The sequence below is a fragment of the Nycticebus coucang genome, chromosome 5, assembly GCF_027406575.1.
Source record: "Nycticebus coucang isolate mNycCou1 chromosome 5, mNycCou1.pri, whole genome shotgun sequence".
Taxonomy (NCBI): Eukaryota; Metazoa; Chordata; class Mammalia; order Primates; family Lorisidae; genus Nycticebus; species Nycticebus coucang.
The window spans coordinates 109,614,357-109,642,349 of NC_069784.1; the positions used below are offsets into that span (position 1 = coordinate 109,614,357).

Consider the following 27,993-nt stretch of genomic DNA (forward strand, 5'->3'; position numbering starts at 1 on the left):
GAGACGCGGTCAAGGACTCCAGTCACCGTGGGGGCGGGCCAGAGGCGGACCCGGGGCGGAGCAGGGCTGTTTTTCTACTATCCTAATCCACCACCTCAGCTGCTGAAACTCATGTGGTCCTTTTTCATCGCGTACCAAAAAAAAGTCTATATTCCATACAGTTGGGCCAGCTCTATCTTAAAATGAGTACATTTTTTTTTCTTATTAAAAGTAAGAAAGAAAGCTTATGTAGACACACAAAAAGGTAAAGGAGTATTTCAACTGAAAGACACAAAAGTGAATTAGAAATTTAGAGTTCTTTTTCTTTTTTTTATTTTTTATTTTTTACTTATTTATTTATTTATTTTTATTGTTGGGGATTCATTGAGGGTACAATAAGCCAGGTTACACTGATTGCAATTGTTAGGTAAAGTCCCTCTTGCAATCATGTCTTGCCCCCATAAAGTGTGACACACACCAAGGCCCCACCCCACTCCCTCCGTCCCTCTTTCTGCTTCTCCCCCCATAACCTTAATTGTCATTAATTGTCCTCATATCAAGATTGAGTACATAGGATTCATGCTTCTCCATTCTTGTGATGCTTTACTAAGAATAATGTCTTCCACTTCCATCCAGGTTAATACGAAGGATGTAAAGTCTCCATTTTTTTTAATGGCTGAATAGTATTCCATGGTATACATATACCACAGCTTGTTAATCCATTCCTGGGTTGGTGGGCATTTAGGCTGTTTCCACATTTTGGCGATTGTATATTGAGCTCCAATAAACAGTCTAGTACAAGTGTCCTTATGATAAAAGGATTTCTTTCCTTCTGGGTAGATGCCCAGTAATGGGATTGCAGGATCAAATGGGAGGTCTAGCTTGAGTGCTTTGAGGTTTCTCCATACTTCCTTCCAGAAAGGAAGGAAGTTTGCAGTCCCACCAGCAGTGTAAAAGTGTTCCCTTCTCTCCACATCCACGCCAGCATCAGCAGTTTTGAGATTTTGTGATGTGGGCATTCTCACTGGGGTTAGATGATATCTCAGGGTTGTTTTGATTTGCATTTCTCTAATATATAGAGATGATGAACATTTTTTCATGTGTTTGTTAGCCATTCGTCTGTCATCTTTAGAGAAGGTTCTATTCATGTCTCTTGCCCATTGATATATGGGATTGTTGGCTTTTTTCATGTGGATTAATTTGAGTTCTCTATAGATCCTAGTTATCAAGCTTTTGTCTGATTGAAAATATGCAAATATCCTTTCCCATTGTGTAGGTTGTCTCTTTGCTTTGGTTATTGTCTCCTTAGCTGTACAGAAGCTTTTCAGTTTAATGAAATCCCATTTGTTTATTTTTGTTGTTGTTGCAATTGCCATGGCAGTCTTCTTCATGAAGTCTTTCCCCAGGCCAATATCTTCCAGTGTTTTTCCTATGCTTAGAAAATTAGAGTTATTTTTCACAGTGGGTAAATGAGACCAGACCCTAGTAAACTGGAAATGAATTAACCAATGTGCAGCATCTGGAGTCAGAAAACTACTAGCAAGGATAGTAATGAAAGTTAAGGAAGCATGGTAGAGTGGCTATGACCCCTGGAGGGAGATGCTCTGTTTCAAGCCAGAGCACTTCCTAGCTCAGTGTGACTTTGGATGACAAGGTTGGTTTCTTCAACTGTTCAGCTACGATTAACTTAAGAGCAGCTGTGAGCATTGGTGATAAGGCATGTAAGTACCTGGCTCGTGAACATGATGGCTGCTGCCTTATCACTGCTACACTTAGAATTTTCTGACAAAAAAATAAGTTTCGTTTATCTTCACCGTGTTTACTATTTGGGAAGGGTAAAGTTTGGGGACTGAGAAATGCTTGATTTGAAGCCAAAGCAAAATAAAAGAGAGAGTTACCATCTTGTGCCAGGCATGTGCATTTAAAGAGGAAGGAGTCCATTCAACCTTTGTCCTCAAGTAGAAAGCACATCACCTTTCATCAGATATAACCAACACTAATTAATAATTAACTATAGGAAGGGTATGGTGGCTCACGACACACATATAATCCCAGCACTTTGGGAGGCCTAGGCAGGAGGATTGCCAGAGTTGAACAGTTTGAGAACAGACCGAACAACATATTTTCTACAGAAATATAAGAAAGAAAAAGTAACCAGGTGTGGTGGTACACACTTGTAGTCTCAGTTACTAAGGAAACTGAGGCAGGAGAATTGACTGAAGTCAGGAGTTTGAGGTTGCAGAGCGCTATGAAGATGCCACTGCGCTCTAGCCCAGTCAACAGAATAAGGCCTGTCTCTTAATAATAGTAATTATTATTATTACTATAATAATTACTAAAATGCAATGGATTCTATAACAATGATACAGGACAAGTGGTATCCCAGCCAGCTCGGTGGAGTTGGGGGTAGGGGGCAGAAGGGCTGCCTCTGCCTCGGCGGTGTTGGTGCGGTGGCAGCAAGCAGAGGAACCAGCAGGCTGGAGGGTAGGCAGGGGGGCCCCTCAGGAGGCTCCAGTAGCCGGAGGGGCTAGACAACTGCTGGGGAGACACCAGCACCTTAGGTTTTCCTCCCCTTACACTTATGGCTGAATAGGGAACCCCCATTTCCTAGGCCTGGTCACTTTCATGTAAGTTTCCTAGGCTTGGGAATGAAAGGGATTGTAGCCCTTCATTCACACCCCAGACTCGCTGTCCCAGACACTAAATTTAACTACAGAGGGTCCTCGAAACCCTAAGTGTAATTACAGAGCCCCCCGCTAAATGTAACTACAGAGGGCCCCATGTGACTATATATATATACCACTAGACAAGGGGGGGGAGCTTTTCTCTTCTGACTTGGGAGCTTTGGTGTTTTGTATTCTTTTCTATAAATAAATCCAGTCTTAGCACTGATCTGTGGTCCGTGGATTCATTCTTTGAATCACCAAGACCAAGAACCTACTGAAGACGAAATTCCGGTATCAGCAACATATTGAAGAACTGTTGGATTTGGCAAAATGGGTCCTGGATAGCTTCCTGAGGAAATGATGCTACCTTGGGTCTTGAAGATTATGTAAGAATTCCTGAACTGCCAAATATATTCACATGGTAGAGAGAGGCTTTAGAAAGTGGCCTTACAGAATCTTTAGCATCTAACCCCTACAGGCTTTTCTAATCTCCTTTAACTCTATGTTCTCTCTCCAAACTAACACCAAATTGTGGAGGGGGATTTTCCTGAATTATTTCTTTAATGATCACATTTCCTTTTTTGTTCTCTTTATGCAGATGTTGGGTCACTCGAATGAGTCCTTTTATTGCTTTTTAAATTTTTTTACATAAATTTTTTTGGTCTTTTTTATGTCAAGAGAGAATTTGAACACAGTCCCCTACTACCTACTACCACAAATTATGCAGCTGAGTTTCCCACATTTGGGGAGCACATCCAGAGTTCAATGGCTACTCCTCATTCTGAGAAAACAGCCTTTGTGATTGTGGTATCTCTCCTGCCGGGTGACTTATTGCTTTTTCTTCTTCTACTTTTCTTCGCTCTTTTTCTCAATCTCCATCGAATAGAAAGTTTTCCCAGCTTCATCTTGCAATCTTTCAACTGTATTTTTCATTTCTGTTGCCATCTAGTTCCCTCTCTCCATTAAGCAACCATTCATGCACATTCAATGCAAATCTTTTTTTTTTTTTTTTTTGAGGCCGAGTCTCACTTTGTCACCCTTGGTAGAGTGCTGTGGTGTCGTAGATCACAGCAATGTCAAACTCTTAGGCTCAGGTGATTCTCTTGCCTCATCCTCCCAAGTAGCTCGGACAACAGGTGCCTGCCACAACACCCAGCTATTTTTAGAGATGAGGTCTTGCTCTGGCTTAGGTTGGTCTCAAACTCCTGAGCTCAGGCATCTACCCATCTCAGCCTCCCAGAGTGCTAGGATTACAAGTGTGAGCTCCTGCGCCCGGCACAATGCAAATCTTTCGTATGTATGTCTTCAAAAAAATGTGTGTTCTTCTTTTGTGTCCATCTATATTTAATTTACATAAAGGCTATTCATACTCTTAACCTCTCTACTTGTAATCTTTGCCTCTCATCCTCACCCCAGATGATCAATGTTATAATACAATTAAATATATTGTTGTGTTAGTTTTCTGTGGCTGCTGTAACAAAGGACTGCAAACTATGTAGCTTAAAAAACTAGGTCTGTAGGCCAGAAGCTAAACGTCAGTTTCACTAAGCCAAAATCAAGGTGTTACCAGGATCTTGCTCTCTTCAGCAGCTCGAGGGGAGAGTCTGTTTCTTGCCTCTTGCAGTTTGTGGTGGCTGTTCTCATTCTTTGTGGCACATCATTCTGATCTCTGCCTCTGAAATCTTCCTTTGCTACTCTCTTGTTAGGATACTTTAATTATATATAGGGCCCATCTAAATAACACAGAATGATCTCCTCATCTCAAAATCTTCAATTTACTCACATCTGCACAGACCCTTTTTTCAAATAAGGTATCACTTATAGGTTCCAGGGATTAGGACATGCCTTTGGATGCCATTATCATCCCACCACAATTATCTATTCAGTTTTATATACTCATATATACATATACACACATATGGTACTTTTTTTAATAATATGGTCTCTGTTCAAATGCCACCACCCCTGAAAAATTCATTCATATCTTCTTATTCAAAATATAACCCCGGTCACCCTGTGTCCTTTCATCCTTCTTTATTTTTTTCCCTAGCATTTGTATCAATTTGTCTTTTTAGTTTCTTTTTGAGACAAAGTCTCACTATGTCGCCCTCAGTAGAGTGCTGTGGCGTCACAGCTCACAGCAACCTCAAACTCTTGGGCTTAAGCAATTCTCTTGCCTCAGCCTCCCAAGTAGCTGGGACCACAGGTGCTCGCCACAACATCCGGCCATTTTTTGGTTGCAGTTGTCATTGTTTTTTGGCAGGCCCGAGCTTTATTCGAACCCACCAGCTAGGGGTGGGTATGTGGCTGGAGCCCTAGCCGCTGGGCTACAGGCCCCAAGCCAATGCCCAGCTATTTTTTAGAGATGAGGTCTCGCTGTGGCTCAGGCTAATCTGAAACTGATGAGCTCAGGCAATCCACCTGCCTCGGCCTCCCAGAGTGCTAGGATTACAGGTGTGAGCCACTGCACCCAGCAGAAATAAATTTTTGTTGTTCATAAGCCACTCAGTCTTTGTCTTCTGTTATCACAGCCCAAACTGACTAAGACAATGTAGGTAGAGGTAATAAATCGTGCTGATTTTTGCAAAGAAGCAACCTTTAGTTTTTTATGTTTTCTAAATTGTTTGCCTGAGAGAATTTGAGATCATTTTTTCAATTATTTTCTAAGTAATGGATTTCTACTTTCTTTTTCTTTGAGACAGAGCCTCACTATGTCATCCTTGGTAGAGTGCTGTGGCATCACAGCTCACAGCAACCTCCAGCTCTTGGGCTTAGGCGATTCTCTTGCCTCAGCCTCCCCAGTAGCTGGGACTACAGGTGCCCTCCACAATGCCTGGCTATCTTTTTGTTGCAGTTTGGCCAGGGTCAGGTTCGAACCTGCCACGCCGAGTATATGGGGCTGGCGCCCTACTAACTGAGCCCCAGGCACCCCCCAGATTTCTGCTTTCATCTTTTTATTTTCTTTCTTCTACTTTCTTTTGGTTCACTTTGCCCTTATTTTCGAAGCTTCTTACAGCAGAAGCTTAGACCATTGATTTGAGCTCTTTCCTCTTTTATGATATTAGCATATAAAGCTTAAAATTTCCTTCTAAGCACTGCTTTAGCTACATTCCACACATTATCATTCACTTTGAAATATTTTCTAACTTTCTTTGTGTTTTCTTCTTTTATTCATGAGTTAATTGGAAGTATGTTTCTAATTTAAAATTACTTGGAGATTTTCTAGTATCTTTATATTGATTTCTAACTGAATTCTATTATGGTCAAATAATTCTATTATTCTGGAAGAATTCAATCCTTTAAAATCTATTGACATTTATTTTATGGCCTGGCATACATTCTTCTTTGTAAACAACACCATGCGTACTTGAAAATAGTAATATTGTATAGTTGTTGGATGTCAGGTTTTCTCAAAGTCAATTAGGTCAAAGTGATAGTTTTGCTCATATCTTCTGTGACTTTACTTATTTGGTCTAACCATTCTATTAATTAGTGAAAGAGGAATTATATAAATCCCTAATTTTGATTTTTGATTTGTTTATTATACCATTTAATTGTGTCAATTTCTGAAGCTGTTATTATTTATATCTAAAACACACACACATATTCACATATTTGTATATATTTATGAATGATTGTCATCTTTCCCCAGTGAATTCACTCATTTGTCATGGTGAAATTTCACTGCCATTACTAACACTCCTGAAGTATATCTTATCTGGTATTAACATAATCACTCCAGCTTTTTTATGTTTATTGGTTGCATGGTATATCTTTTCCCATCTTTTTTACTCTTCACCTGTCTGTGTCTCTATATTTAAAATGTATCTCTTGTAGACAGAATATAGTTGATTTATAAAAATTCATTCTGACAAGGCCAGATGCAGTGGCTCATAGCTGTAATCCTAGTACTCTGGGAGGCCAAGGAGGTGGATTGCTTGAGCTCACAAGGTAGAGACCAGCCCGAACAAGAGCAAGACCCCATCTCTACTAAAAATAGAAAACTATTTTGGAAGCTTGGCTTCATGGTGGGTGCCTGTAGTCCCAGCTAATCAGGAGGCTGAGGCAGGAAGATCACTTGAGCCCAAGAGTTTAAGGTTGCTGTGAGCTATGATGATACAGCACTCTACCCAGGGCAACAAAGTAAGACTCTGTCTCAAAAAAACAAAAAAAGTTCATTGTGACAATTTTTACCTTGTAATTTGAGATAGTCTACTTACATTTAAGATAAGTATTGACATGGTTGGCTTTAAATCTACCATTTTATTCTTTGTTTTATATCTTATAGTTTTTTGTTTCTTTCTATCTTCTTTTTGCTTTAATGGAAAACATTTTAGAATTTGACTTTAATTTATCTTTCTGTCTGTTTAACTATATCACTTTCAATTATTTTTAGTCATTGCTTAGGTTATTATAATACACATGCCCAAATTTTTTGGTCTACTTAGAGTTAATACTGTAGCATTTCATGTAAAAATAAGAAACTTGCAGATCCTTAGAATTGTAAAGAAGGCCTTACCTAGCAGCCACTTCTCTCTTTATTATGATGATGATGATAGTATTATCAACACTTTCTATAATGACCGTGCTTACTTGTCCTATTTAACAGCTCCTCACCGAATGGCTCCTCACCGAATCACAGTGGTTACAGCACTGGCCACAGGCACCAAGGCTGGCGGGTTTTTGAACTCAGCTAGAGCCAGCTAAATAACAATGACAACTGCAACCAAAAAATAGCTGGGCGGTTCGGTGCCTGTGGCTCAAGCGGCTTAGGCGCCAGCCACGTACACCTGAGCTGGCAGGTTCGTATCCAGCCCAGGCCCGCCAAACTACAAGGACGGCTGCAACCAAAAAACAGCCAGGCGTTGTGGTGGGCACCTGTAGTCCCAGCTACTTGGGAGGCGGAGGCAAGAGAATCGCTTGAGCCCAGGAGTTGGAGGTTGCTGTGAGCTATGATGCTACAGCATTCTATCCAGGGCGACAGCTTGAGGCTCTGTCTCAAAAAAAATAGCTGGGCCTTGTGGCGGGTGCCTACATTCCCAGCTACTTGAGAGGTTTAGGTAAGAGAATCGCTTAAGCCCAAGAGTTTGGGGTTACTGTGAGCTGTGATGCTACAGCACTCTACCGAGGGCGACATAGTGAGACTCTGTCTTAAATAAATAAATAAAATTAAAATAAAAAGCAAAAAATGTCATTGACAAATAAAGAAATCATCTGTAACCTGAACACAGGAGGGAAGCTAGCATCAGCTACAGCTCAGTGTCATGTGGGTGAAGCCACATGAAATAAGAAAACGAATGTGGCAGACAGCACAGATTTTCAACATCTTGTAATTATATAGTGCCATAGGATGCCTAAACCAAAAAAGTGCTCAAGGGTATCTTGTTCCATTGCCTACTTCACTTTTCAGAGGAAGCACTTAAGGTTCAGAGACTGGAAGTCTCTCAACCAAGGCTCCAGAGCCAGAACACGATGGAGAGGAGAATCTATATCAAAGAATCCTTTGAATAACAGCCCTTTCCATTCATTATTGGGGTTATATAACTAGGACTTTCTGAGGATTAAATAAGATGTTTGTTTAAAGGGTTTACTGCTGTGCCTGTAAAGCAATTTACCTTATAAAGACCTCGGTACGAAAATATATGGTCAGGTCCTTACATATGACCTTTCTCCTGTCCTAAATCATCCGGCACTTAGAACAGTGACTTGCAGATTGGAGGCACTAAACAAATGAATTCATTGAATGAAAAAATCAGAAAAGCCTATGGAGTTGATGTCATAGTTTACCAAAAGCCATGTTGTAGACTACTAATCTATAAAGTGATGTCCATTGTGAGTTAACTGGAGGCTCTGAGCATCCCTGAAAACTTTTTAATTTGCAAACTTTTAAACTGTCCCTGCTTTTTAGGGTAGAAAGTAAATACAATGGGTAGAAATAAATAGTAAGAAATAGGACTAAAAACTATAATATACTGCTATAGTCAGGACTGTGTAAGTCTAACCTTTGTTTATGACAGCATGTAGTTTTAACCTGAAGAAAAGTTTGACTTGAATCCCATTATGTCACAGGAAGAATCAAAGGAGAAAGAGAATTGGTAAGGGAAAAAATAAAAAAGAAAATAAGAAAGTATGTAGATGAGTAAGAGTGGAAAAGATTAACAAAGGCTTTGGTAGTAGCTTGTAAAGTAGTACGTAAGGAAGGCCTTTGATTGCAAAACCCAGTTTATAAAGGGTTAAAAAAAAAGGTTGTAGGGGAAAATGGGGCTAGATTATTATATAACTAAGTATGAAGCTTATGCTAATAGTTTTTATATTCGGAGGGTTTTGTGTAATTCTCATCCAGGTTCTTGTAAGTCTTACTGAAAATGTTTCTTTACTTGTTTTTATTCCTTCTAGATGCTACCCAGAACTGTTGGGGTGCTCTAGCTACTCACTGTAGGGCTGACTTAGTGTTTGTGTGAATATAACATACTGTGGATGATAATTAGTAATAATATTTAAAGTTTATAGACTAATTACAGACCAGCAACACAATAATTTATAAATGAAGAGTAGTGGCCAATAGAGCAAAGTCCAAACTGACATTAAATTTTTTTCCGTAGGATACCACATACAGGAGGGCCTTAGTGTGGGATTCTAGGCCCTAATGTTCCTTTCTATTTTCCCATAAAGTAGCTCTACTATTATCTGTGGAGTATTTCTTTTGAAAATGGGTTCTAATGCTATTTTAAAAAGTGTTTGATAATTGCACTTTTTATTAGAGGATCACTAGAATGAAGCCAGTATGACTCTTATCCTAAGAACTGGAGCTACATTTTATATATATACATATAATATGTATGAGGAGGACTCCTCAGGCAATTGAAGCAGTATCAAAAATACATTACTGGGACCTGATCAAACTAAAAAGCTTCTGCACAGCCAAGAACATAGTAAGTAAAGCAAGCAGACAGCCCTCAGAATGGGAGAAAATATTTGCAGGTTATACCTCCGATAAAGTTTTAATAACCAGAATCCACAGAGAACTCAAACGTATTAGCAAGAAAAGAACACGTGATCCCATGTCAGGGTGGGCAAAAACTTCAAGAGAAACTTCTCTAAAGAAGACAGACGCACGATCTACAGACACATGAAAAAATGCTCATCATCCTTAATCATCAGAGAAATGCAAATCAAAACTACTTTGAGATATCACCTAACCCCAGTAAGAGTAGCCCACATAACAAAATCCCAAAACCAGAGATGTTGGCGTAGATGCGGAGAAAAGGGCACACTTCTACACTGCTGGTGGGAATGCACACTAATACGTTCCTTTTGGAAGGATGTTTGGAGAATACTTAGAGATCTAAAAATAGACCTGCCATTTGATCCTATAATTCCTTTACTAGGAATTACCCAGAAGACCAAAAATCACAGTATAACAAAGACATCTGTCCCAGAATGTTTATTGCAGCCCAATTCATAATTGCTAAGTCATGGAAGAAGCCCAAGTGCCCATCCACCCATGAATGGACTAGCAAGTTGTGGTACATGTATACCATGGAATATTATGCAGCCTTAAAGAAAGATGGAGACTTTAACTCTTTCATGTTTACATGGATGGAGCTGGAACATATTCTTCTTAGTAAAGTATCTCAGGAATGGAAGAAAAAGTATCCAATGTACTCAACCCTACTATGAAGCTAATTTATAGCTTTCACATGAAGGCTATAACCCAACTATAGCACAAGACTATGAGGAAAGGGCCAAGGGAGGGAAAAGGAGGGGGGAAGTTAGGGTGGAGGCAGGGTAATGGGTGGGGCCACACCTACGGTGCATCTTAGAATGGGTACAGGAGAAACCTACTAAATGCAGAATACAAATGTCTACACACAATAACTAAGAAAATGCCATGAAGGCTACGTTGAACAGTTTGATGAGAATATTTCAGATTGTATATGAGACCAGCACATTGTACCCCTTGATTGCACAAATGTACACAGCTATAACAATAAAAAATAAAAATATATACATATATAATATATAATATAATAAATGTATAAATATATACATATATATGCACATATATATACGTGTGTGTGTGTGTGTGTGTGTGTGTGTGTGAGAGAGAGAGAGAGAGAGAGAGAGAGAAAGGTAATATGTAAGGACCTGTCCATATATTTTCATATGGAGTTCTTTATAAGGTTAATTGCTTTACAATTAATTGCTTTACTGCTTTAGCAGTAAACCCTTTAAACAACCATCTTATTTAATCCTCAGAACACTATTATACCATTTTCACCATTTTACTGGCTCAGAAATGCAAATGGCTTGCCAAAGGCCACAGAGTGAACTGAAATTTTAACTCATCTCAGTAGGGTCCTGACCACTTCAAGATATGAAATCTTTAATATGCCTTGATCCAACTTTTCTTCCCAGCTTTGGCCTTCCAAGTAAGTTTTGCAGTACAACTCAAAGATCCTATCATTCACTATGTTCTACAGTTCTTCCTTCTTTGGCATCTATTGTAAGTTGAACTGTGTCCCACAAAACTTACGTGTTGAAGTCCTAACTCCCAGTACCTCAGAAAAAGACTCTATTTGGGAAAATGATTTTTGTAGATGTAATTAGTTACATTAAAGTCAGGCCAAGTGCAGTGGCTCATGCCTGTAATCCTAGCACTCTGGGAGGCCAAGGCGGATGGATTACTTGAGCTCAGTTTTTGGAGAACAACCTGAGCAAGAGTGAAACCATGTCTCTAAAAAGAGACATGGCACCTGTAGCCCTAGCCGCTTGGGAGGCTGAGGCAAGAGGATCACTTGAGGCCTGGAGTTTGAGTTGCTGTGAGCTATGACAGCACGGTACTCTACCTAGGGTAATAAAGTGAGACTCTGTCTCAAAAAACAAACAAACAAACAGATAAGGTCAGACTAGAGTAGATAGGCCGCTAATCTGATAAGACTGGTATTCTTTCTTTCTTTTTTAGAGATGGGGTCTTCCTATGTTGCCCAGTCTAGAAGCAGTGGCAGGTGCAATGACAGCTCACAGAGATTGAGCTCCTGGGCTCAAGTAATCCTCCTGTCTTTGTCTCCCAAGTAGCTGGGACTACAAGCATGCACCACTGAGCCTGACTTTTGGTACTCTTATTTTTTTTTCAGACAGAGTCTCACTATGTTGCCATGTAGAGGGCTGTGATGTCACAGCTCACAGCAACCTCCAGCTCTTGGGCTTAAGCGATTCTTTTGCCTCAGCCTCCCAAGTAGCTGGGACTACAGGCACCCGCCACATGCCCGGCTGTTTTTTTTGTTTTTTTGGTTGGAGTTGTCACTGTTGTTTGGCAGGCCAGGGCTGGGTTCGAAACTGCCAATTCCGGTGTATGTGGCTGGTGCCCTAGCTGCTGAGCTACAAGTGCCGAGCTGGCTTTTGGTATTCTTATGGAAAGAAAAAATTGGGACACAGAGTTACACATGAATGTGGAGAGAATGTCATGTGAAGATTAGAGTTATGCTAACACAAGTCAAGCAATATCAAGATCACCAACAAATCCCCAGAAGCTAGGGAAGAGGCATGTAACATTCTCCAACTCAGAAGGAACTAACCCTGGCAACACCTTCATTTGGACTTTCAGCTTTCTGAACTATGAGATGATATGTTTCTGGTCTAAGCATCCCAGTTGTGGCACTTTGTTATTGGCAGCCCTAGCAACCTATACAGCATCTATACTTAGATGATTCAGAAATCCAAATTTCTACTGCCTTCTCTTTTCTCCATCTATGCAACTTTTTAGCGCAGTGAAGTAGAACCTGTAGTATCATTACCAAATGTGAGATACAAAGAGTCATCTTTGAATTCTTAGAGACCTCCCTCCCACAGTCCGGCAATCATTCAAATGGCTGAAGGGTTAGGAATAGGGGCTTTGAAGTTGACTGGGCTTAAATACCAGCTTCCACATTTATTAGCTGTGTGATCTTGGGCAACTCTCCAAGCCTTGGTTTCCTTGCCTATTATAGTGGGCTAATACTGGCAGCACCACACACGGTCCCTATAATCATCAAAGGAGAACATACATAATACGATTTTAGCACATTGCCTGGCATATAGAAAATGCTAAACAAAATAAACCACCCTTATTGTTCATAAAACAAACTTTAGAGCACATTCATTTTTCTTTTTTTTTTTTGAGATAGAGCCTCAAGCTCTCACCCTGGGTAGAGTGCCGTGGCATCACAGCTCACAGCAACCTCCAACTCCTGCGCTCAAGCGATTCTCCTGCCTCCGCCTCCCAAGTAGCTGGGACTACAGGCGCCCGCCATGACACCCGGCTACTTTTTGGTTGCAGCCGTCATTGTTGTTTGGCGGGCCAGGGCTGGATTTGAACCCACCAGCTCAGGTGCATGTGGCTGGCGCCTTAGCCGCTTGAGCCACAGGCGCCGAGCCCACATTCATTTTTCATATGTATTTCAGACTCATATGTGTATACATTATTGTAAGTGTTATTATCTGGTACTGTAAGAGTGACTACCCACCAAACTCTATTTAGTATTGTCTCCTACTTTTGCCAGTATCTTAAATCGAGAGGAAGTAATCCCCCAAATCTCAAATAAGTAATCTCTATGAAAGAAACCTTGCAACACCTTTATGTGCTTTTAACTTCATTTTGCAGGTTAGAGCTCGTCATATGTGTATTTCTAGATCTAAGTGGTATTAAGGCAGAGGTCCATGATATCTGTATTAACAGAATGAACAGAGTACGGGTAGCTAGAAGATAGACACAAAGTCTGAGTTTTGCAATGATTATTTTCCCCATTTATGTTTCTCAAGTCTTTATCAAATTCTCTTCTTCTTTCTTAAAATTATTTTTGTGAACAAAATCTAGTATGTGTAGCATATTAACTTCCACTAACCTTAGATAATAAGAAATGTGCTAAAACATTATTTATCACACTCTCTTTCAAAAATACAAGTGTGTTAAAGTAGCCTCCGAAAAAGCCAAGAAAGGCAGTCACGTCTTGGCCCTTAGATTTTTGTCTACTTAGAATACCCTCTGCTCTCCTCCTATGTTCTGCTGGGAAACTTACTTTTTTCTTGAGCCCTTTTCAAAGGCTACCACAAACCTTTCCACATCATTCCAATTCCCTAAGTCCCTGCACTGGAGTCTTCCTGTGGCCCTGAGATATCCAATCTTTCGCTCACCTCTTAATCCCAACAGAAAAATGTGAAGTAGAAGGAGTTAATCTCATCATCATACACTGTGGGTTTTTTTCTTTGAAGCAAAAGCTCAATGAACATTTGCACGACTTACTGATGGAGAGAAGCAGGTTCAGCATTTTAAAAATGAAACTCAAAGCATTTGAAAAGGTAAACACGAACTGTATCAATTTATTAAAGATCCAGTAGGTCTCTATTCCGGTTAACCCTCCCTGGCACATTTATTACCGAGTCTGTCTTGATGAGCTGCTCACGGTATCCACAATGCTAGCATTTAACAAGCGCTTAATAGCTGTTGACTGGTTTGGCGACTTCTCAAGAGAGTAACTAAAATAAACAAAAAAGGCAGTACTTAGAACATTTAGCTGTGTTTCCTGCGTTTAAAAGAATTGCCCACCACTTCGTTATCTATTATTCATTTATTCAGACACAGAGTCTTGTCTTGTCGCCCCTTGGTAGAGTGCCCTGGCTGCACAGGTTACAGCAACCTCAAACTCTTGGGCTCCAGAGATCCTCTTGCCTCAGCCTCCCCAGTAGCTGAGAATACAGGCGCCTGCCACTAAACCCAGCTAGTTTTTCTATTTTTAGTAGACACGGGGATCTCCCTCTTGTCCAGCCTGGTTTCTAACCCCTGAGCTCAACAATCCACCCGCCTTGTCCTCCCAAAATGCTAAGACTACAGGCGTTGAGCCACTACGCCCGGCCCCACTTCAAAATTTAAAACGTTGCTTCTGGGGTAAAAATTGGGAGTTTACGGGTTCTCGAATTTGATCCCTACCTCTGCCAGCTCCTGGATGAAAAAAGCAGGATTTCTCAAGAGTGCGTTTTTCATTTCTGTATTCCCAGAACCTATCCCTGTGTCAGGCACATGGTAAGTATTTCAAACGGATCTAAAGAATCCTAATTTGCGCGGGACAAGCAATGTAGGGCACGATCAAGCTTTCAAAACTAAACAAAAACAAACTTCGTTTAGAACCAACTCTCCCACTATGTTTAGAAACCAGAACTGACCAATACATGCCAGGAAAATGGGCTCTGTGAAGTGCTTAGAAAGAGAGAAAAGGCGTTGGCTGCAGTCTAATGCAAACAAAGAGGAGCGTCACCCACACCATGACACATTCGCGGACAAAGTGACTAAGAAGCAAAGGAGCACAATGCGCTCCACGGGAGCTCAGTCTAGTTGGATCAACTGGGAATCACCACCTGGTGGGGAAAGAGTTAAGCTGACGTTTTCGGGTCGCCAGAACTCGGGAGCTCTAAGACTAGGCAGACAACAGTGTTTGGCCCCTCTCGCGCTCCATAGAAAGAACTTTCTGGGCTTCCGCAGGCCACGCCCCGGGAAAAGACGTGAGGCTGCCCTCGTGATGCCTGCTGCGCGCGCCGCGGGCCGGCCGACCACGGGCGCACTCGTAATACTCTTGTCTCAGAATCGAATCGCCTCAATCCGGAAGGAGAAACGCGAGGCCCGGCACCGCGAGAGCCGCCTCTTTAGTGGGCGGGAGTGCGCATGCGCGCAGGGGGCCTAAGCGCCCTTAAATCCCGCCGTGCGTCTCGCGCGGGCTCGTCTCTGAGTACCTCGGCGGCGGATGTTTGGGGTGAGTGGAGGTCGCCGGGCGTTTCCTGACTGGTTTGTAACTCGGCTGGGATTGGTGGAGGTCTGAGTCAAGGCTGACTTCCTTAATAAGTTAGGGGGTTATTTTTTGTCTTTTTTCGGTGAGTTCAAGATTCACCTTCACGCGTAACCCACTGCCATGGCCGAGGAAGGGTGAGCGCAAAGGGTGGGGTCGGGCCGCCAGTGAGACGCGGCCGCGAGTCTGCGGCGCCGGGCTGGGCGGGCCGGGTCGCCGGGAGCGCGCCTGTTGTACGTTCGGTCTCTGTAGTCTACGGCGTTCAGTGAACTGAGGGTTTAACTTGGCGCGTTTCAGCTTTGCTGCTGCAGGTGTAATGGACGTTAACTTCTCTTTACAAGAGGTGCTGAAGACCGCCCTCATCCACGACGGCCTTGCACGTGGAATCCGCGAAGCTACCAAAGCCTCAGACAAGTACGTGTATCAGTCTCAATACTGTGGGTTGTTGCAACCGGAACAAAACAGCAGCCCAGGGAAGAAAGCGTGAAGTTCATGATGTTAGTACAAAAGTTCAGAGTAACATCCATATCCGTTCTAGGAAAAGGTATCGGAACTCGTGTGAGTTGCAGTTTGCAGTGTGGATGAAAACTTGCTTTTATTTTCAGTGTCTGTAGTTCAGTGGTTAGGGCATCGGCCACAGACACCAAGGCAGGAGATTTCGAACCCGGCCCTGGCCTGCTAAACGACAGTGACAGCAATAACAAAAAAATAGCTGGGCTTATGTTGGGCGCCTGTAGTCCCAGCTACTCTTGGGAGGCTGAGGCAAGAGAATCGCTTAAGCCCAAGAGTTTAAGGTTGCTGTGAGCTCTGACGCCACAGCGCTCTACCGAGGGTGACATAGTGAGACTCTGTCTCAAAACAAACAAACTTGCTTTTAGTCAAACAAAAACTACAGCGTTTGAATGATGACTTCAGTTGTCGGATACCCCTTCACTCTTTTTATGAGTGAAACATAACAGTCTGACAAACTGTAGGTTATGGGGTTAGCAGTTTTCTGTTTTCTGGAGGTTAATTGGACAGCCTTGTTGGATTTAACAGTTTACAAAATATCTGGTTAAATTAATAATGAGTAACCTAAGCGTTTTGTGCTGAGGTTATTGCAGAAGCATTTTGTAAGTACAGTAGCTGGGGGAATTTATTTGAATCTGGAATACTCATTACTTTGGCAGAACAGCTTAATACAGAGCTGAATTTAAGTGCATTTAAGGGCCTTCATTGCTTGCTTTGGTATAATCTAGCCAGGTGAATCCATCCACTGTGTTGTTTTATGTAGTTAGTGCATGCTGCAGTGCAGTGGACCCTTGTGCGAATTTTATGTAGTATTGACAGGTTGGCCATCTTGCACTGTATTTATTCAGTGGTTGGACCAGTAATGTTACAATTCTATTTGGTAGTTGACATAACACATCTCTTTGGATATATGAGACTAGTTTACCGGAAAGTTACCATTCTGACCACAAGTTTTTCAGTTATTTCCCCTATACAAACCTGGAATTTGGGGGAAAGAAATCTTAAGTGAAATTTACTTAGTTTTAGTATTTAAGTGAACAAGATGTGCTGGTAATAGTCATCAGACTTGAGCACTTGTATGCACATTTATGGGGTATTCTTCAATAAAGTGCAAGAGTGCTGGGTTTGGATCTGGATTTTAACTTCATTGTCGTGTTTTGAATTTCAGGCACACTTCATTGTCGTGTTTTGAATTTCAGGCACAAAGCCCATCTTCATGTGCTTGCATCCAACTGTGATGAGACTATGTATGTCAAATTGGTGTAGGCCCTTTGTGCTGAACACCAAATCAACCTAATTAAGATAAGTTACTCACCTAATTTGATGTGTCTGGTCTGTTAGTATATCCTTTAGATGAGGAGGATTGGACTAGTTAAGGTTCATGTTAGGACTGATGCTATCCATAGTGATATTTGTCATACTAGTATAAGTTTCGGCAATTCTTAGTCTGTTGGTTTTTGCAAGTGTAAACATGCCATGGACTTGCCATTGTTGGCTGTGTTAAGGCTATTAGTAAAAGCATTCTATACCTGTAGAACTAAAATGCTAATTTTGACGTTGATATAGAACAAAAGTAAGGTAAAGTGCATATAGGTCATCTTTTTTGCTTTACGTGTTGACAACTGGCTCCCACTACTGAATTGTCATGAAGAAACTGCCATGTCACCCTTCTGATTACAGCCACCTGTTAGCTTTATCGTTAATAGCATTAATGCTTACTAACGTGACTTTTTTTCTTATTCCCCTGATAGGTTGTTGACAAGAAGAAACAAGAAATGGGTAGGCCTTTGTAAAATTGACAGAGGGGAAACACCATAAAGTGGTTGGTTACAGTTGTGTAGTAGTTCAGGTAAGTCTTTTGTTTTTAGGATGAAGGAAGGTCATGCTGGGTAACCGCACAACTTTGTATTGAGTTAAGTTTGAGAACCTTTTAAAGGAAAGAATACAATACTCAGAAGGGTTAAAAACATTTTCTGTGTTTCAAAAAAGAAAAATTTGGTAATTAGTGTTATAGAAGCCTGCCAATTAATCTGCCCACCTGAAAGTGTTTCTGCAGAAATTTTCAAAAAGCTGGCATTGAGGTGGTGCTGTGGCTCAGTGAGTAGGGCGCTGGCCCCATATACCAAGGGTAGTGGGTTCAAACCCAGCCCCGGCCAAACTGCAACAAAAAAAATAGCCGGGCCTTGTGACAGGCACCTGTAATCCCAGCTACTTGGGAGGCTGAGGCAAGAGAATTGCCTAAACCCAGGAGTTGGAGGTTGCTGTGAGCTGTGATGTCATGGCACTCTATCGAGGGTGATTAAAGTGAGACTCTGCCTCTAAAAAAAAAAAAAAAAAACTGGCATTGAAGTCATGAAGGGCCCTGAAAATGGGTATAACAAATTTTAGTGATGTTACACATTTTCATAAGGCATAATTATTAAAGTTTGGCTGTGAGTAATGTTAAGAACTTAGTGGAATTTATAAATGTTAATAAGAAGTTGTGGCGGCGGCGCCTGTGGCTCAGTGAGTAGGGCGCCGGCCCCATATGCCAAGGGTGGCGGGTTCAAACCCAGCCCCGGCCAAACTGCAACAAAAAATAACTGGGCATTGTGACCTGTGCCAGCTACTCGGGAGGCTGAGGCAAGAGAATCGCTTAAGCCCAGGAGCTGGAGGTTGCTGTGAGCTGTGTGATGCCATGGCACTCTACCGAGGGCCATAAAGTGAGACTCTGTCTCTACAAAAAAAAAAAAAATAAGTTGCATGCGATTTTTTTTTTTTCTGAGACAATCTATATCTGTTGTGCTAGGTAGAATGCCGTATTGTCATAGCTCACAGAAACCTCAAACTCAATGAGCTTGAGTGATCCCTTTGCCTAAGCCTCCTGAGTAGCTGAGACTACAGGCACCCACCCCAATACCCAGGTATTTTTACTATTTTTAGTAAAGATAGAGTCTCACTCTTAGGCTGATCTGGAACTCCTGAGCTCAAACATTCCACCTGCCTGGGCCTCACAGAGTGCTAGGATTACAGGCGTGAACCACCACACCCAGCCAGTAATTTTTTTAAAGGACTATGACAAAGACTCTCAAGCCAATGATGTCATTGAAGAGTACTTCAAATGCAAGAAATGAATGAGTAAAACTTTGGCTTATGTTACTTATCTCTGACTTTATTTGGGGTAGTAATGTAAGGTCCCTGTTAATGAAGGGAAAGGTCATCGAGGAAAACGATTACTATGAATGAAATGGAAACATTCTATAAAACAGCTTCCTATTTTTGACCTTTCTTGATTTTAAATGAAAGTCTCTTCTAACCAACGCCAATGTTGGGGCAGTTAAAATATGGACACTTTAAGCAAAGATAGGCCTGCCAGTAGGGTGCTAGTGACAGATAGGGTTACTTGAATATGGTCATTTGCCACTTATACTAGGCCAACCTAGAACCTGGAGAAAGGCTGAAGTTAGGTAAGTGGATGTTAATAGATTGCAATCCTATGGCAGGACAGTGAGCAGCAAAGATGGAAAGTATAGAGGTGGGGTATTAGAAGTTCATGATAATCCAGGAATGCTTATGAGCATACCTATAAAGAAGGTCATAGCGACACTAGTTTTCACTGACTTGAGTGCTTTACAGAGAAAGAAGAGATGGCATTAGTTATCTCAGTCTTTAGGAACTTCTCAACTTTAGGTTGAGAAATGTATACTCATGTATATCAAGCTTCTGTACAGTTAATATGTTTTGAGGCCATGTACTGGGGCGAAACGTGGTTGTGAATGCTTTTCTTGTATTCGTGGTTTTTTTATATGTTTGGTATTCAGAGTTGTAGGCTTTCATCCATAGTCTGCCAGAGTAGGGTCTTTTGTTGTGGATAGCTTGGTTCTTTTGAGCATTGTAGTAGTCTCTAGCTAAACGCTGGTTGGCTTCAGTAAACCAGGTATTCATTATGGTGTATTGAATTACCACTGGTGTAAAATAAGAAGCTCTAGTGGTAACAGTACTTATAAACGGTGTGGGTATACCCTTTAGATGGTGTGACTTGGGATGATTTTATTGAATAGCACTTAAATGGCTATTTTGAGAAGCTCTTCAGTGTTTTCCCTTTTTTAATTTTAAATAGCTATTCAAGTTAATATGAGGTACAATATTTAGGTTACATTGTTTTCACTTCCGGGGTAAAGTTCATTTGTAGTGGAGCCCCTTACTGAGGGGGTGTATTATATATCCTCACAATGTGAACATTAGGTGAGATCCCACCTCCTGCCCTCCCTCCTCCTCCCTCTTCCTTCTACCCATGAACTGGACTATAATAGTGTTTCACTGGTTCTTAGGGACATGTAATTGTTCGTATATTGATTTCTTCTTAGTATGGAGTACATTGGATATGTATTTTTCCATTCTTGTGATACTTTACTAAAAAGAATGTATTTCAACTCCATCCAGGGAAATGTAAGAGATGTAAAGTCTCCATCTTTTTTAATGGCTGAGTAATATTCCATGGTGCATATACCACAGTTTGTTGATCCATTCAGGGGTTGATGGGCATTTAGATTCCTTCCACGACTTGACAATTATGAATTGAGCTGCAGTAAACATACTAGTGCAAATGTTTTTATGTTAAAATGATTTTCTTCTGGATAGATACCTAGTAATGGGATTGCAGGGTCACATGAAAGGTCTGCTTTTAGATTTTTGAGGATTCTCCATACTACTGTCCCATAGGGCTGTATTTGCAATCCCACCAGTATAGAAATGTTGCGGTGTCTTCTGAAGTTATTAGGAAAACTTTGCAGTCTGTGCTATATTCCCATTCTGTAAATCCTGCTTCCCACCTGCTCCTAGAATTAAATCAGCTTTATTTTGCTTTGATGTTTTTATGTCCATGGTTAACTTAGCTGCAAAAAGACAGCTTGCTTTGTTGCCCAGGCTGGAGTGGAGTGGTGAGCTCTTAGCTCATTGCATCCTTAAACTGAACTAAAATGATTCTCCTTTTTAAAATCATTGTATCTGGCTAGTGTTTTTGGTTTTCTTGTGGAGACCAGGTTGCATAGGCAGGTTACAACTCTGGGCTGTAAGGTTATCTTCTTGCCTCAGCTTTCTGAAGTGCTGGGTTGACATCTGTCATCCACCCTGCCAGGCTTTTTTTGTTTTGTTTTGTTTTAAATAAGCACTGTTTTACGTTGCCACTTTAACCTTTGCCACACTTTCCAATCCTGGTACTTACTCACCCCACCTTTGCAATTGTCATAGTTTTGAGAGTTCAGGCTGGGATTGGTTTACTTCTCTGCAGTGTTCCTGGAGCATTTTCCCACCCTTGTGATTCTCAAACCTACTTTATTTTCTTAACTTTGGTCATCTCTAGACTAACTGTGTTATGCTAAGTACATGGCGCACCTACTTGCACCTCAAGTTCCGTGTGCCTTGAAGTGAACTTTATCATAAAACATTTGAGAAGAGGGTTACTGAGAAATACTGGTATATACCAGACTCTGCACCATTTCCATATGTTAATTGTTGCTACCTAAAAATTTCCTCAGCCATAGTCCTCAGACTTTTCAACTCCTGCCTCTCCCTTCTCTTAACAGCCATCATACAGGTTCATCCAGATGATTTTCATGCTGTAATTCTATTTCAGTTATTGAAGCTTGAGAGTTAAAAAGTGAACATGCCTTTCTTTTTATGACTAGTTGTTCATTCCTTTCTGTCTGAAGTACCTTTTCTCCATCTGGATGTGTCCTTATCCTTAAAAACTCAGCCAAATATAATTTAAGCTTCATGACATGCCCGTGTAGCTTAATGTAGCTTAATTTAGGAGGGAGCCCATCAAGGCTAACCACCTATGACAGAAGCAGATGTCATTTTTTATTGGGGAAAATAGTTTTATGTAACTAGTTGATTCATGTGCTCAGAACCTTGAAGACATTGCTCATAAACCTCAAAGGAGATGTCTGAGCCAAGCTCTGGGGTTTTCTTGCTCCCATAGACAAGAGACCAGTGAGTCCTTGCTTGCTTTGGCTGTAGTAAACCAAATGTTCTATTTTCCTTCTGTTCTTTTTATTTTTGCCTGTTTCTGATTTTATAAAGTATATTACATATATTTTTGATTATCTACTGTAAATGCTTTAGAAAAATGCATCTGAGAACATTTACAGAGAAATTGTACAAAGGCTATGTTGTGTTACACTGCTATTAAAAAGAATTTGTCAAACTATTGTTGAGGCAATGGGAACACATAGATGGGAGAGTTAGAAACCCTAGAAAAGTGTGGGAGCATCTATTGTTCTTAATGAGAACTAATCTAGCCCTTAAGTGGAGCTTGTCTCTTTCTAGTTGAATATACTTTTAGACTGGTAGGCTTAAGAAATATGTTAAGCACAAGTGCTCCTGAGAGCCATGGGGGGTGGAGGGGAGAGAATATGTAGTCAAAGAGGGGAAATAAGTTCACAGCTTTCAGCACTCCACGTAGAGGCCGAGTGGGCCAGGATGTTGTCTTCCCAGGCTGGCGTTTTCACCACATGCCTAAAGAACACAACATGGCAGCAACCTCCAGCAAGAGTGATAGAGGCAGCATGGCTGGGCTAACACAGGTACCAGGAGAGAGGCCACAAGGCTCTCCTGTCCGCCTCTGCAGAACTTACTGGTAAAGGCTTTTGGTGCTGGGGGCGGAAGAATCATTGAGGTCAGAGTTGAAGGTGAATGTTACAGAGAATGATCAGGTATGTAGGATTTGGAGAGCAGAGTATTGATACATGAGCATAAAGGGACTGGGAACAAGTCTTCTCAGGCAAAAATAAATTATAAGTCCTTTTTAAAAATCATGACACTACCACATGAAAATCGAAATAGCTCTTCATTAGCCAGATGTTTCAACCTGCTGCTGAAAGTTGCGTAAAAATCTAGGGTTTGCTTGGAAAGACTTACAAACTAGGGACAAGGGTGGCTCTTCCCTTCAAGGTTTCTTTACCTACATGGATGGGTGGTTTTCTGTGCTCTGTCCTACTTTGCATGAATTGCCCCTTAAAGTTCTTTTTCTTCTTTCTTTTTCTTTCTTTCTTCCTTCCCTTTCTTCTTGTCTTTCTTTCTTTGCCAGAGTGTCACTCTGTCACTCTGGGTAGAGTGCCAGTGTCATCATAGCTTATAGCAACCTCAAACTCTTGGACTCAAGGGATTCTCTTCTATCAGCCTGCCAAGAAGCTGGGACTAGAGATGCCCACTATGACACCCAGCTAGTTTTTCTATTTTTCATAGAGGTGGGGGTCTTTTTCCTGCTCAGGGTGGTCTTGAACTCCTAAGCTCAAATAGTCCACCCACCTCAGCCTCCCAGAGTGCTAGGATTACAGGTGTGAGCCACCACACATACCTGCCACATTTTTTTTTCTTTTTGCTCCACGTTCAGTGACTGATGATCATACTCCTAATTTTGTTTCCACAGTGCCTTGACTTTCAACAAAAAATGTCATAGAGAAGAGAGAAAAGTGTTTTTAGTTTTGGTTCTGGATTTCTTTTTAATGTGAACTAAGCAAACCAAGTAACAAAGCCTGTAAAAATGGAGACCCTGAAGATCTTTCTGGGGCCTTGCCAGTTCATAAGGTTCTGTCAAATTTTCATTGTTTGATGATAAAGGGAGATAATATTTCCTAAGCATCAATTTGGAATGTCTTTAGAGAACACATTTGTTAGACTAGTTTCACATGAAAGAATAGGTATGCTATAAGTACGTTAGTCACAGAGCTATAAATACCTTTGTTGGTTGAAGGAGAATGATTAAGTGAAATGTACATTTGCATAATAGAACATTAGGATGCCATAGAAATGGAGATACGGAAGGACATTTTTTAATATAAATTATTTTTTAAAAGCATTGTTCAACACAAGAGGGACTCTACCTAACATGCAAACATTGTCACCTAGTTGAACCTTCACATCAACCTGAAATTTAAAAAAAATGAAAAGCAGTGAATAAAACAGGTATAGTACCATTTTATAAAAACAGCAGCCAGGGAAAATATAGGCCAGATGCAATAACTTGTGCCTATAATCCCAGCACTCTAGGAGCCGAAGACAAGAGGATTGCTTAAGGTCAGGAGTTCAGGACAAGCCTGGGCAACATAGATCTCATCTCTACAAAACAATTTTAAAATAATTTGGATGTGGTGGCATGTTTCTGTAGTCCTACCTGCTTAGAAGGCTAAGGTGGGAGGATCACTTGAACCAGGAGTTTAAGGCTGCAGTGAGCTATGATGCTACTGCACTCCAGCTGGAGTGATAGAGTAAGAAGAACCTTTTTTTTTTTTTGAGACAAAGTCATACTTTATTGCCCTTGGTAGAATGCTGTGGTGTCATAGCTCACAGCAACCTCAAACTATTGGGCTTAAGCGTTTCTCTTGCCTCAGCCTCCCAAGTAGCTGGGACTACAGGCACCCACCACAACATCCAGCTATTTTTTTTTTAAAGAGATGAGGTCTTGCTCTGGCTCAGACTAGTCTCGAATTCCTGAGGTCAGGTGATCCACCCACCTCAGCCTCCCAGAGTGCTAGGATTACAGGCGTGAGCCACTGTGCCCAGCGGAACCTATTTCTTTAAAAGGGGGAAAAAACAAAAGGCCAGGTGTCATGGCTCAGGCCTGTAATCCTAGCACTTTGGGAAGCCAAGGCAGGTAGATAGCTTGATGTCAGGAGTTGAAGACCAGCCTGACCAAGAGAAGACCTGTCTCTACTAAAAGTAGAAAAAAAATAGACCAGTGTGGTGGCAGGCACCTATAGTCCCAGCTACTTGAGAGCTTGAGAGGCTGAGGCCGAAGGATTGCTTGAACCCAGGAATCGGAAGTTGCTGTGAGCTGTGACGCCATGAGACTCTAACCAGGGTGACAAGAGTGAGTCTGTCTCTAAAGAAAAAAAAGTGTGTGTGTATATATACACACACACACAACACATATACCAGGTGTCCAAAGTGTATCCAGTTTAAAATAGTTGTAACTTTGTAAGTATATGTACTGTAAAGAATTCCTAAAAAGGATTAGAAAAAGGCTCACACCTGTAATCCCAGGATTTTTGGAGACCCAGGCAGTGGATTGCTTGAGCTCAGGAAGACCAACTGGAGTAAGAGCAAGACCTTGTCTCTAAAAAAATAGCTGGGCGTTGTGGCAGGTGCCTGTAGTCCTATAGTCCCGTAGTCCCAGCTACTGGGGAGGCTGAGGCAAGAGAATCACTTGAGCCCAAGAATTTAAGGTTGCTGTGAGCAGTGATGACACAGCACTCAACCCCAGGGTGACTGAGTTGAGACTGTCTCCAAAAAAAGAAAACCTTGATGGCTTGATATTTCTCATCTTTTTTTATCTTTAGAAATTTAACTTAAAAGTTACTTATTTTTCAGAATCATTGTTGACTCATGGCTTCACTAGAAGAGAAAGTAAATTGTGTTCTTTGGTTAATTGAACTAAAATCTACTGCTGCTGTCCAAAGAAGGTTTAGAACACATTACAATAAAGAAGCACCACACAGGAATTCCATATCCAAGTGGATGAAAAAATATAAAGAAACAGGTTCTGTCAATGATAAACCACGGTCTGGTAGGCCACGTGTTAGTGAAGAAACTGTAGCATCTGTAGAAGAAACCTTTGAGGCAAGTCCAAGAAAGTCATTAAGACAGGTATCACTGGAGCTGAGGCTTCCAAGGTCTACTGTGCAGAAGATTCTGCGGACAAGACTTCACACGAAAGCGTACAGAATTCAAGTACATCAAATGTTAGAAGAGGATTATCATGCACGACTAACTTTCTGCCATCAGTTCAACGAAAAACTTAGCAATGATGACACATTTTTGAGTAATTTAATGTTCTCTGGTGAAGCAACATTCCACATTAATGGCAAAGTCAACAGGCATAATTGCCATATTTGGGGAACTGAAAATCCACCTGAGTCTGTTGAACATGGAAGAGATTCTCCCAAAATTAATGTGTGGTGTGCTTTGGGAAAAAATCGAGTCATAGGGCCATTCTTTTCTGAAGGGTGTGTTGTTAATGGTGATAGCTATTTAGAAATGCTACAGAATTACTTCATTCCTCAGCTTGAACAATTAGGACTAATAGAGAATATAGTGTTTCAACAAGATCGTGCTCCTTGTCACTTTGCTTTGCAAGTTGGACAGTTTCTACATGAGAAATTCCCTAACAGATGGATTGGAAGCGGTGGACCATTTTCTTGGCCTCCACATTCTCCAGATTTGACCCCATTGGACTTCTTTTTATGGAGACATTTGAAAACTAATGTTCATTCAACCAAACCTCGATCTTTAGAAGACTTGCAAGCTAGGATAACTGATGTGATTGCTGGTATTACTGAACATCAGCTTGAAAATGTTTTCCTGGAGCTACAGAATCGTATTACCCTTTGTATTGGTAACGATGGTAGATGTGTTGAAAATTAGCAATAACAATAAACAGTGTTTCTTCTTTTTAATCCTTTTTTACAGATTGTATCACATAACACTTAAAAAAGTTGCAACTTTTAAATTGCACATAAACTTTATGGACACCTTGTATAGAAGGGTGAATGCCGGCAGAGAAGAGAAGTTGGAAGGATATATATCAAAATGTTAACAGTTCTGGAAAGGTTTTCATTAGCTTTTCTGTTCCTTTAATCAGCATGTATTGCTTTCGTAGTGAGAATTAATTGAAGAAATGAAATAATGGTATAGTACATTCTTGGAGTTAATTTTGAGTGTCATTAATGTAATAACTTTTTAACTTTGTTTTATGAATCAAATGAATTTATTATCTACTTGTCGAGTAAAATCATGTTCATATTATGAAACAGAACTACTTAAAAAAACTGAATTCATACCTGGCCAGTAGAGGGCAGTAAGAAGCTAATGCCAGGGAGGGACCTGTCAGTGAAAAATAGGAAGATTAGATAGGTAAGAAGCACTATAGTGGGTTTTCCAGAGTGCCAGGGACATCATAGCTCACAGCAACTTCAAACTCTTGGACTCAAGCAATCCTCTTATCTCAGCCTCCCGAGTAGCTGGGACTGAAAGCGCCTGCTGCAAGAATACGATATTTTTTTTAGAAATGGGATCTCGCTCTTCCTCAGGCTGGGCTTGAACTGCTAAGCTCAGGCAATCACCCGCCTCCTCCCAGAGTGCTAGGATTACAGGCATGAGCAACCATACCCGGCCTTTGGATTTAGTTTAATAAAAGTTTCCAATCATAGTAATACCTCAAAATCTAATTAGCCTTGCTTTTAGTCCATTTCAATTTTAAGCGCTTAAATTTAAAGGACATTGGAATTTTTTTGTTTGAGACAGAGTCATTGCTCTGTCACCCTGAGGTTGAGTGCAGTAGCATCATAGCTCACAGAAACCTCCAACTCTTGGGCTCAAGTGATTCTCTTGCTTAAGCCTCCCAAGTATGTACGACTATAGGCACCCTTTGCAATGCCCGGCTACTTTTAGAGACCAGCTCTGACTGGTGGACCTGTGAGTTCAGGGCAATCCACCTGCCTGGGCCTCCCAGAGTACTAGGATTACAGGCGTGAGACACCACACCCAGCCTGACATTGGAATTTTCTAGCTTGAATAACTATTTGTAATTAGTGATCATTTTCAGTTGTTTAATAGCAATACCAATTAGAATATGGAAACCACTAATGCACGCAGGTTTTTCATCTTCAAAGGTTGCTAATTTTGTTTCATTGTAATATATATGTATGAAATAATCCAACTGTAAGTACTTAAATAGTTCGTTCTCAGTAAATGCCTGCAATAAATTAATCGTGAAAGTCAATTTGGCATTCCCGCACTTGGTGTATATTCCTAATTAACTCCCACCCTTTTTTCTTTACTGTTCTAATTCAGGAATAAGTGAACCTCACTGGTCAAATTTCTTATTTAATCTTTTGAAAGTTTTTTTTTTTTTTTAGTTGTTGGGGATTCATTGAGGGTACAATAAGCCAGGTTACACTGATTGCATTTGTTAGGTAAAGTCCCTCTTACAATCATGTCTTGCCCCCACCCCTACCCTTCCCTCCCTCCTTTCTCTGCTCTGC

The 27,993-nt window shown here is 41.0% G+C and overlaps 1 protein-coding gene and 2 non-coding genes across 4 annotated transcripts; all 3 read left to right on the plus strand.

Moving 5' to 3' along the window:
* Positions 1 to 15,349: 15,349 nt before the first annotated feature.
* LOC128586608 (uncharacterized) lies at positions 15,350 to 27,731 on the plus strand. 2 transcript variants are annotated; one of them, XM_053592596.1, is made up of 4 exons: positions 15,350 to 15,427; positions 15,758 to 15,874; positions 17,722 to 17,819; positions 25,322 to 27,731. In XM_053592596.1, the coding sequence occupies exon 4, from the start codon at positions 25,337 to 25,339 to the stop codon at positions 26,372 to 26,374; it is 1,038 nt and encodes a 345-aa protein (XP_053448571.1). In that variant the 5' UTR covers positions 15,350 to 15,427; positions 15,758 to 15,874; positions 17,722 to 17,819; positions 25,322 to 25,336; the 3' UTR covers positions 26,375 to 27,731. The 2 variants fall into 2 exon arrangements, with proteins under 2 accessions (XP_053448571.1, XP_053448572.1); XM_053592597.1 differs by lacking the exons at positions 15,350 to 15,427; positions 15,758 to 15,874 and adding an exon at positions 17,232 to 17,270 and having other exon boundaries at positions 17,720 to 17,819.
* Positions 16,357 to 16,429, plus strand: LOC128587018 (small nucleolar RNA SNORD101). Its single transcript, XR_008380452.1, has one exon. It is a non-coding gene; the product is annotated as a small nucleolar RNA SNORD101 (small nucleolar RNA).
* Positions 17,576 to 17,651, plus strand: LOC128587060 (small nucleolar RNA SNORD100). Its single transcript, XR_008380486.1, has one exon. It is a non-coding gene; the product is annotated as a small nucleolar RNA SNORD100 (small nucleolar RNA).
* Positions 27,732 to 27,993: the final 262 nt, after the last annotated feature.

Excerpts from the sequence above, each read along its gene's own strand:
- LOC128586608 (XM_053592596.1), top strand. The coding sequence starts at position 25,337 with ATGGCTTCACTAGAAGAGAAAGTAAATTGTGTTCTTTGGTTAATTGAA.